Here is an 11,769-nt window from a genome sequence, read left to right on the forward strand (position 1 = left end):
CCTATCACCAGCTTCATTCATTCATCCCTCCAATCATCCACTCATCTATCTACTCATCCATCTCTCTTCCCATCTATCCTTCCATCCTCCTAGCTACCCATCCATCCTTTCACTCATCCACTCATCCATCCATCCATTCATTCCAGAAATATTTATTGTATGGAATATGTGTCAACTTGGTTTCTCTTTAATATCACATGAGGTTGGGCCTCATTCCAGACCACTGACCTATGGCATTTTCTTTTGCTTCTCAGGTGTTTCCGAGGATGGTCCCTTGGGATGTAGGAAGAAAATCTCAGAACTTCTATTTACTTCTTATCCTTTTAAAAATTTTTAGTTTTAGTGTATGTTTTATAATGAGCATAATGTACAAATACCATACTATGTATATAGTTTAAAATTGCATGCTCAAAAAATTGCAATCAAAAAGCATGCAGAATCCAAAGGTTTTGGAGACCACTGCTATGAAGAATAAGTGAGAAGATGACAGAGCAATTCAGGATAGACAGGTACTAGTGTTTGGAATGAAGAAAACAAAAGGCCCCCAGTAGCATGAAGCTGGGAAGCTAGAAAACATGCCTGCAGCTGAGAGTGGATGCGCTCACCTTTGTTTGACTTTATTGCCCATGGTCACACAGGTGGTTGCTGCATGGTCAGGAGCAGAGGCAAGCCCTGCCCTAGTCTAGCTCATGTTCCACCATCTACATTACCCCAAAGGGGCAACTGAACTGTGTCCTGGGCTTCAGGTCAAGATGGCAGATCTTTAAGTAACCCCACGCCCTGAGAGTATATTCTGAAACTTCATTGCACACTAGTGAAAGTAAAGATTTTCAGTGCTTTCTGTTTCATTTAATAATAATATTTATAACTTGTATTAATGTAACATTACCTCATTCACATCCAGTTTCTCCCCTCTTAAAAAAAAGAATTAATTCATGCGAACTGGATGTTTTTCCTAATACAAACATTATTTTTCCGTATCGTATTGATTCACTTAAAATGTTTCCATAATTTGCATATAAGGCTGAGTGAACATATACTATTCTTTTTTATAAATTTTACTGAAGTATAGTTGATTTACAATGTTGGGTTTAATACTATTCTTGTATATGATACTCTCAAGTTTCAAAGCTGTATGTTACTACTCTCTCTTTTTTATTTTTATTTTTTTTAACTACTCTTTTATGGACACTGAAAGGCTTGTCTTTGCCAAACTGAAAGGTTTGTAACCACTTTCAAACACCAATAGAAGCTTTTTTGGTTTTTGGTTTTTGTTTTGCCTCTGTGGAATAGGTTAATGTATAAGGACCAACTTTTCAGGAAGCTCTAAGGCATCGGTTGACCAAAAACGTGAGGCAGAAATACATATTCTGTCCACCTCATTACAAATAGCTCAATTTCGTGGACTTGAGGATATAGGGAGGGAGAAGGGAAAGCTGTGACAAAGCGAGAGAGAGGCATGGACATATATACACTACCAAACGTAAGGTAGATAGCTAGTGGGAAGCAGCCGCATAGCACAGGGAGATCAGCTCGGTGCTTTGTGACCGCCTGGAGGGGTGGGATAGGGAGGGTGGGAGGGAGGGAGACGCAAGAGGGAAGAGATATGGGAACATATGTATATGTATAACTGATTCACTTTGTTGTAAAGCAGAAACTAACACACCATTGTAAAGCAATTATACCCCAATAAAGATGTAAAAAATAAATAAATAAATAGCAACAAAAGAAATACATATTCTGGTCTCACATTTTGACAGAAGATGCTTATCTGTTCAGAAAATTTACATGAGGAGCCTGTCCTTTGATATGTATTAAAGAGTTATTCACTGAATGAATCATTTAAATATTTTAATGATTAACGAAGTCATGAATGGACTCGGAGAGGCTGTCTTGTTTGTTTTATTGATCAGTAATAAACTTGTCCTTTTAAAACAAATCCTAACAGCTTATTCAGCTTACATTCAAAGACCCTGCCACACACACATTCACAACTCTGTTGGCAAACTTTGAGAATAAAATACAGGTAAATAATGAAATGATTCTTAAATAATTCTTCACTCCAAATAAAATATTTCTGCAAATATTTCCTAACAAAATCTAGTACAACAGTCCTGTTTGTGCTAAGATCCTTCCAAGTGTACTCATAATTCCACTTATCAACCAAGTTTAAAGAAAAAAATACATTAATATGAACTATATTTTAAAGTTGACATTTCCTGCTGAAATTGACTCTCTTCCAAACCTTCTAAAAAGCTTTTTCTACTTTGAATTTAAAATTCATCTATGTCACTGCACTTACTTTTAAATAAATTCCCTCTGTTGCTCATGTTTTTGACCTTTTATAAATCCATAGTGACTAAATTTTTCTAGGTTTCTCGTATACTTATTACTGTTAATATTACTATAATTATTAATAATAAATTTACCATGCCTTGGGTGTTTGAAAACCTTATAGAGTTATACCTTTATTCTAACCATTTTAAACAACAATATTATGTTTATTTTCTCAAGAGGGTGATAAATATGGGTATGGAGGATGACTTGTACTAACAACTGTTTACAAAAATATATAAATATTTACCTTCACACCTCCCCCAAGTGGGCAAAATACTTCCTTGCTCTCTCAATCTGAGGTGGCATTCTTTAAAACCATTTATGGAAGTGTGTGTTTGCCCTGTGCCCCAGAACCATCCTTCAGATGCGGTAACCTGGGAACTACATTAGCAGCCCTTTGAAACCTGCTTCAATTCAAGGCTACTACTCAAACTCCTGCAAGTTTCCAACATCCCACTTCCTTCAGGGACTGTTTTGTTTTCACTTTTCCCAAAGTGAAAAAAAAGCACAATTAAATTCTACTGAGGCTACCACAAGGAACATCTAAATGTCATACTCTCCCACCCCCAGCGCCACCTTCTCTTGCTCCTAACTCTTCCTCCAGCCCATATCCCAACATTAATGTACATCAAGTCAAGAACCGTGGACTCGCTGTGGTCTTCAGGTTTGGCTAGCTTTCCCTTTGGCTGATCTCCCTCCAGGTTAAGATGATCTAAGTTGCATTTTTAGTTCTTCACTATTACTATAAACACATATTAAACAAATCTATACGCATTCAAATATTTAACAAATATCTAAGAGTCTCCAGTCATATGCATTTTATGGATTGTTAATAGCCTACTTTTTTTTTCTAGACCCACCCTGAATCACACTTATTCTCCAAAAGTTACGTGTCCATATGCTATAATACAGACAATTCCTAAAGTGTTGGCTGTGTGTTGAATGATCATTAAAATAGAGTCTTCTCTTGGAAATCCCACCCAGGATCAGCGTGGATTTAACCACTTCATTACAGGAGACCGGGCAGCATTCTCCTTCACGAGTTCTTCTCTCACAGCATTGCCATCTCCAGACGCCATGTCATGCTCTGAAAGTAGAAGGAATACAAATCATGTCCAAATGTTTGTAACTTCAAGATCAAGTACGGTTTTGTCTTATTTTTGTATTACAATGGATTTACAATGAAATCTTTAATAGATTCCAAGAGTCTATGCTGTGTTCACCTGCTATCAATTAGCACCTCCTTGAGTTATTTCTCTTCATTCTCCTATTATCACCTGACATTATTCTATATATGCATTTGTCTTTTGTTCCCTGTATTATCTCACTCCACCACTAGAGTATCAGCTCCATGAAGGCAGGGACTTTGTTTTGTTCACTGTTGCAACAGTGCCTGGAACATAGTAGGCACTTAATAAATACTTTCGGAATGAGCAAATGTTGTAAGTATAGATCTCTAAGTAAGATTCTTATACTATCTGATATGGAAAAGGAATTAGCTTATCGATGTGACTCCAGAATGCAGAAGGCAGACCAAAGGGCAGAACTTTTATAAAGATAGTTCTTGCTCTACATAAAAATTTGTAATATTTAGAATTTTTTAAATGAAGTTCTCAGCTTCTAAGAAAAATGAGGTGTGTTTGCTTTAGCAGTGCACATTCTGCTATATGAAGATTAGCATGGCCCAGTAGTTAAATGAATGTATGTAAATTCATGAAACTCAATAAATCTTACCACTACCCCGTACCCGCCCCCCCTAAAAAAAAGCTGCTTGTGAATTCCCAATCTTAGAAAGGTGGAGAGCTCACTACTAAACAGCAACAACAACAACAAATGAAGAAGGGAAACCAGGAAGTCCATTTGCCAAGAATGTTGTGACCAACAGGTAGAAAGTTAGAGAAGACAACCTCATGCAATCAAGGTATGAAAGGCACCTCCAAGGTCCCTGTGCTGAGGAACCTTGGTGCCATTTACAAAGGCTTTGCAGAGGTGATATGAAGCCCAAGACAGGACAGAGGCCCCAAGCCCCCTCCTGTAAGCAGTAGCACCTGAAGCCCAGGAAGTGGACAAAACAAAACTGAACGGAAGGGCTCCCGGGCAGCCTTCCCATGAGGTCTTTAGGATATTCTGTGCTCCATCCTCAACCTGACTAAGGATAACCGAGGTCACACTAATAGTCATCCTTAGTTGCTCCTTTAGCTCAGGAAAGGCAACACCTTAGGTCAGAAAATGCTTTTTCCATAAATTTCTAATAAGAATCTTGATACCTAATCTGGGCACAGAAATATTTTTTGTGTAACCCTTAATGTAACTTTCATCCAGCAAAATACAGTTGACCTTGAACAACGCTGGTGTTAGGGATGCCAACCCCCATGCAGTAGAAAACCCACCTATTGTTATACCTGCCCCCAAACAAAGGAATTGGTAAATGACTCACCCAAGGGCGGGAAGCTGAAACGGTTTGGATAGAATCAGGACTCAAACCCTAGTTCTTTGACTCCACGGATTGTGATCTCTAATCGAAAACAAACTGTTCCCCACACTTAGTTAATCTAAAGATCTGTAACATGACAATACAGATGCTATGTTTATTGGGGAAAAAATGTGCATATACGTGGATCCACACAGTTCAAATCCATGTTGTTCAAGGGTCAAGTGTATCTGTTTCCAAGGCATCTATACAGTGGTCAAGATTTTTGCAGAATCTGCAAGCAAACAAGAGAGGGTGACAGGCCCGAGGGAAAGAGACTGCACAAGGGTCCAGAGGAGCAGAGGATGTGCTCCTGTGTGTGCAGCAGGAAGGATGGAGGTGAGACAACAGAGTTCCATCACTGAGGAATATTCCAGAGGCGCTCGAGAGCCCCCCAGACCTTCATCCCAAACAGCAACAAAGATTCACCAGGGATTTAACTCCCTCTTGGTGGGAAAGATTCAGGTGCAATCTTAAACGAGTGAAGAGGGATTCTAAAGGTGCTCCTTCAATGTTCTTTGTAGCCTACGGTTTTAAGAAAGCAAAATAAGACAAAAGGAGCTACAAGTGTTTGAGGCAGCTAGCTGTGCTGAGGTAATAGGTTTCCCTGCACTAAAGACAATCAAACCATTCAAAACATTCCTCGTGTCAGGGCTTCCCTGGTGGCGCAGTGGTTGAGAGTCTGCCTGCCGATGCAGGGAACACGAGTTCGTGCCCCCGTCCGGGAAAATCCCACATGCTGCGGAGCAGCTGGGCCCGTGAGCCATGGCCGCTGAGCCTACGCGTCCGGAGTCTGTGCTCCGCAACGGGAGAGGCCACAACAGTGAGAGGCCCGCGTACCGCAAAACAAACAAACAAACAAAAAAATTCCTCATTTCCGAAAGTAGATTGGTGGTTGCTAGGGGTTGAAGAGTGGGAGTAACCGCTTGATGGGTACTGGTTTTATTTGGAGCTGAGAAAAGTGTTCTGGAACTAGATAGAGGTGGTGGCTTCCCAACACTGTGAATGTACCAAATGCCACTGAATTGTTCACTTGAAAAAGGTTAATTTTATGTTAGGTGAATTTCACCTCAACAAAAAAATTTTTCCAAACTTAAAATTCAATTTTCTTCTATTTTGCTTTTCAAGAACTATAGGGACAAGTCATAAGTATTTATAATGTTAATACTGATCTCAATATCCAGATCAAGTATTCACGTAGATATTCACCTAATAGGTTAAAAACAGGTTTTCAATTTAAATTAATGTTTAAGGGCATAGCCACACTTAAAAATAATAATTCACTGAAAAACACAGTATTTCCCCTTTATCTTGATGTACTTAACTGAACCCACATGTAAGAAGGAGGTAAAGCTGGGAAATAAGCACATTTGTCAATATTTCAAATCTTATTTAATTTGAAGTGCAAAGAACCAGAAACAAAAACTGAAATAGATTTGGACTGTCAACTATTTGTATCTGAGGGGGAAAAGTATACAGTTTGTTGATACTAGCAGTTACTCTGGCTACATGTTATTTTAAACATGTAGCTACTTCCAATTTAATAAAGCTTTACTGTACTAACAATTTATTCAACAAGATAACCAAATAGGTTAATAGTATAGTCTTATAGGCTGTATTTCTCACATTCTAACAACCTGTGTAAGAAATACAGAAGCACTAACAAGCAGTATGTGAACATTACACACTTTCATTCAAAGGTTTAGAGATGATTCCCAAATTTTAATCACAGATACTATCTCTTATTCTCTCCAAAAGCCACAAAAAGGCATGCTTGGAATTATTCCATTTAAACACTTCCATTTGGTTTAAAAAAAGAAATGTTTTCTATTTTCTATGTTGGCTCTTAAGTCTTATCCAATAAATTCCTCAGAGTACTCTTTCTATGTGAAGTTGGGAGAGAAGCAGCTTTGTCTAGTATGTATGTAAAACAGATCACTGAAGAATTTAAATAACTTTGTATATCTCAGTTATTTTTTATTACAGGTTTTTTCTGTAATCAATATTTATCCTCCATATAAACTGGATAAACTTTACAAAAATTATATAATCTTCAAAATTATTAATGAGGTTTCTTTGAAAAAAAAGCAACAAATTTCAACAACCTCCCACCTTTCCTTTAAATTAAATAAAAGAAACTAAATCATTTAAACCAACGTCTTATTCTACTCATCCATATTTTTTCTTATTCAAACTGAAAATGAGGCTATGTTTCAATGTTTATACAGGAATCAATTCTTACCTGTGTGAGAAACAAATCTCTGGTTGGCAGCCTTGGCTACTGAATATTGGAAGAAGGGAAACTTCAGACATTTGCCGGTCACCCTGTCACATATGCCCGACTGACAGCTGCAGGTCTGCTTGCATTCCATCCCGAAGGTGCCATACGGACAGTCTAAGGATAAAGGGAAGGTTGAGAGAGGGAGCTGCTTGTTGTACATAAGCGTCCATCCTCACAGCCCGTGTGCACAGCCTCAGGAATTGGACAAATCTCATGAATATTGACTATCAGATAAAACCCAATTCTCCAAAAATCCCAGGCTTTGAAAATTGAAACCTTGTCACAAATGTGAAATCACACACTAAGACCAGATAGTGGATGCCTCACTTGTAGTGTCTTGCTGTGAAGTTTAACTGAAGACAGATACACGTAACCAATATCCTTGAACCAGTCTTAATTCTGTCTACTTTCTGCTTAGATACCAAAAGACAAGGTCTCATGGGCTACCTCTGTGACAGCTCAGTGAAGGTGGGCAATTGAATAGACATGTGCATCAGCTCCTCACAGAGCTTAAGAGATATGATGCTGTATTTGAATTCCCTGTAATCACAGACAATTTACTGTTGTAAAGGTACAGGAAAGGGCTTAAACTAACCAGGGGCTAAGAGGGCGATCATCCTAGCTCTTCACGAAGTGGCTAAACCTCAATCTGCTCCAACTCTTATCAACTTCCTTATCTATCAAAATGGTGGTACAAATGTACCTAACTCCTCCAGATGTTAAGAGGATTCACTACTAAAACCCTCTGCAGAGCTAAGATCCAATATGCTAAATGAAAAGGAAGCTGAGAATGTATTCGTATACCTAACCAAATCTGGAAGCTTTTAGAGCTTCAATGTTTTCATACTTAGACTAAAACATACTATATTGAGCAAAAGAGAACAAACTCATTTAGTAAAAATGCATGGGTTTTATGATGTAAATAGCATCTCAATAGACTAGCCAGGCTTGAACAGCCAAGCAGAATATTTATTCTCATGGCATAAGAATATCCTTGTAAATGTACAATCCCACATGGGTGAAGAAACAAGTTGTGAGGCATCTAAGTCTTTAGCAATCTAATATTCCACAGAATGATCAAGAGAGATATTAATGAACTATATTTTTTAAAGAGATTTAGGACTGCTGTACTCTGCATCCTACAGATTAGAGAAGCACCTGGTTTTTAACATTGGCCTCTCTGTTGGGAAGAATAGTTCTTAAAAGGGGTCCTGAAAAAAGTATCTGGCAGAAAAGCACACAGCATTGGGATCTGACTGTGTCTCCAGTGATATTGAAAACTAAAACTTTAGCCAGATTCTCAGTTATGCTTCTATTGTATCCCTCAATGTACTGAAAAATGCTGGGCAGATAGTAGGTGTTCAATAAATATTGTTATCTGGGCAACGCGACACCAAACATCTGAATATTTAAAAAACATCCAGATATGCAGCTAAAGTATACAGTTTTCATAGGGGTGTTCTTTTAAAAAAAAAGCTAAAGTAGAGAGTTTGCCTATAGCAAAATATAATGTATCTAACTGCTGAGGTTCACACAGCCTCACTATTTCCAGCAGAGAGTAAATGTTCGAAACCAGACTCACTTGCAATCTGAAGGATGTCCAAGAGCTATCCTAAACAGCTTTTAAAAATGTATCTTATTAACAGCTACCTCAATCATTCAGTGAATATTGGAGTGCTAAAGACTCCAGATGCCTTACAGCTTGTTTCTTTACCCATATGTAATTGGACATTTACAATCACACATACAGAGTCAATTTTTATGCCAAGAGAAAAAGCAATCCACGGCGTATACTTGTTATATCACAAGTATGATTGTGTTAACCACTTCCTCCCTAATTTCCCTGTGTGAAGTACTTTTTTCTTGGCTGATAAGCCCTATAATTTACAGAAAATAGAGATCCTACTCAGCTGAAAGAAATGTATGTGAATGTCCACCAGAGAAAATGTTTCCTCACTATTCTACTTTTTATTGGTTATAAACAAAAATAAGCTAAGCAAAAAATAAAATTCTCCTAAAAGTTCAAGCATTTATTTCCTAACCTTTAGTATGTTTTGTGGCCTAAAAGGTAATTGATTTATAAAATATTTTTCTAAAAGAATTAATGGGATTAGCTCAATACTGGATGATTACCATTCATAAAAGCTTACAGTTGTATTAAACACATAAAATAAGAATGATTTAGAAACTTCTCAGTCCCTTTAATTTTAAAAGCTTCTTTATAGCTGATTCACTTTACTGTACAGCAGTAACTAACACAGCATTGTAAAGTAATTATACTCCAATAAAGATGTATAAAAAATAAAAATAAAAGCTTCTTTGTACTGTAAAACTGATGAATGGGGCTATAACATATGTGTTGAATCTTAATAATAGTTCTTAACATGAGATCATGAGGTATCCATACACAGAGTATTTTAAAATCACCGTTCTTTCGTTTCTAAACATGTTAAACATTGTAAACTACAGTCACTAAGTTTGAAATAAATTTTACAAATGTTTAACTACATTGTTTAACTATAATTTCAACCTAATAAAGTTTTTCTTTAAGTCTGTAAGAGTGCTAACCTCTTTCTTTACAGAGTTCCAATTTTAGTTTTTCTTTAGGTGTTATTTTTCCTGGTCTTACACTCATTTTTCTAGATGACCAAAACCTTTTATAGAGTGGAATGAGGTTTGTTTTATACTTCAGGGTATCTTCCTCCAGGAATGTGAGTCATTTTGCTAGATGACTTAAGCTGCCCTATTTCACAAAGTGCATTAGTGTTCATCAGAAATATTTGATCTTGAGAGGTGCCCTCCATCCCGTGGACCCTTTTAAGATCAAAGAATCACTAAACCGCAGGGCTAGCCACCACTCCAAGAGGTTATCCAGTGCAGACCTCTGTAATCACTGACTGCAGAAGAGAGAACACCTAAACCATCCATAACAGATTACCTGTCAAGTTCCTGAAGTTTTCCAGAAAAGGAGGCAAACACAGTCTTCAATGGGAACTTGAAAAAAAAATCTCCCAGGCATAATGAGTGAAATGCTGTATTCCTTTCTGGGCTTTCTTGCACACTGGGTTCAGTTGCAATCTGCAGAGTTATCTTTCTCTCTCTCTATGACAGCATCAGTGTGGGACCTGGTCCCTAACCCACCTGCATTTTCCCTCTTTGCATTTTGAGAAAAGGCTCCTCATCTCTCGCGCTGGCTAAAAGCCCTCAGTGTGCCCTGGGCGGGGAGAAGAAAGGGGTCACTCTTTACCTTTGCAGATACCAAACTCGTCACCAAAATCATCCTCCTCACTGTAAAACTGACACCTCAGCCCGGGGCCACACTTCACGCCATCCATGCCTGAGACCGTGCGGTAGCAAGTTTCTCCCGGACCAGCGGCGCACACCCGGCAGCAGCCACAGTCGTCCAGCACCGTCCTCTTACAGCGCAGGCTGCTTTTGCACTCGTTAGTGTCACAGCGCTCCGGGCAATCGACCGCGTACTTGGTGCTCCAGGCCGCCGCCAGGTGCGCGGGGACCAGGAGCGTGGCCAGCAGCAGGAGGCTCTTCATGTTTCCCGCGGCGGCTCGGGCTCCGCTTCCCGCGGCGGGGTCTTTGCTGGCGGGAAGAAGCCGTCCAAAGTGGTAGCTGAGCCTCTGCCTACACGTTTATGAGTTTTATACACTGGGTTGCCCGCATGCTTCCCCGTCATCAATTTCCTCAACCCAGCAGCAGCGCTGTCCTCCTGCCAGGCTCTCTTGTTTTAGTTTATGAAATCCAGGATGAAGGCTGGATTAACATGCTGCTGCCATCCAGGAATTGAAAAGCCCGAGCTGATGTCATCTGTTATGTTTAGATGGTTGTTTTGCATGAGGACTAAAACACTCGCTCACATCCGTCTCAAGGGCTCAAGGACGTCTGTGAAAGGGGAATAAAGAAGGCTGCACACCCTCCTCCAGGACAGGAATTGTTCGGACACCAGCACATCAGTTGAGGCATAGCTTTGTCTACGAACCTCTGCAGTCATGAGGAAAATTATATCGACATGAATCATCAGGACCGAAGAAGCTCCTTTTAAAAAAATAAATAAACATTTGGTATTTCCTTTCAATAAATAGCTATGAGATCATTTGGAAGAAGAAAGGGTTATGGTGGGCCTTTTCAATACTTAGAAGAAAGAAAATATTTTGAAAGGGATTTTTTTAAAGACCCTCTCTTCCTTCCTCTCACCCCTCATCCAATGTTATTTCTAAAACAATTCACATGGCATATATCTAAGTTTATCAGGGATGTAGCTATATTTCTAGTAAGATGTGGAACGGCCGCTGAGAATTTCCTTTAAAATCAATACAAAACCCACAAAAGTGGTACGATGCTGCTGACACTGTTTCTGGCTTACTCAGTTCTGGAAAAACTTATCAGTTGGACTTGTCCTGACCCAAAACTCACTGGGGAGAAGACTCATCCATCACCAAGTCTGCTTGTCCAATGATTGAGCCCATTCAGAGCCCTTCCCCTCACCTCCTGGCATCGATCGGAACGCTCACTAAAAACCGCCAAACAAGGCAGGCAGCCCAAGGAAACAAATGAGCCAGCAGGCAAATCAGACCGTGGCCCAGAGAGGCAAGTCACAGGGAAGGGAAAACATTACCCATCAGGAAACAAGGTCTTCAAGCTATGGAGGGTCACAGGGCCTAGGTCCCAC

General features: G+C 39.2%; 1 protein-coding gene across 1 annotated transcript; it reads right to left on the reverse strand.

Moving 5' to 3' along the window:
• Positions 1–1,892: 1,892 nt before the first annotated feature.
• On the reverse strand, positions 1,893–10,911 carry ESM1 (endothelial cell specific molecule 1). Its single transcript, XM_004318070.4, has 3 exons — positions 10,336–10,911; positions 7,050–7,202; positions 1,893–3,424 (listed from the first exon to the last, which is right to left on the reverse strand). The coding sequence occupies exons 1-3, from the start codon at positions 10,634–10,636 to the stop codon at positions 3,324–3,326; spliced, it is 555 nt and encodes a 184-aa protein (XP_004318118.1). The 5' UTR covers positions 10,637–10,911; the 3' UTR covers positions 1,893–3,323.
• Between the last annotated feature and the right edge of the window lie 858 nt (positions 10,912–11,769).

This window comes from Tursiops truncatus, chromosome 3 (genome assembly GCF_011762595.2).
Source record: "Tursiops truncatus isolate mTurTru1 chromosome 3, mTurTru1.mat.Y, whole genome shotgun sequence".
NCBI lineage: Eukaryota > Metazoa > Chordata > Mammalia > Artiodactyla > Delphinidae > Tursiops > Tursiops truncatus.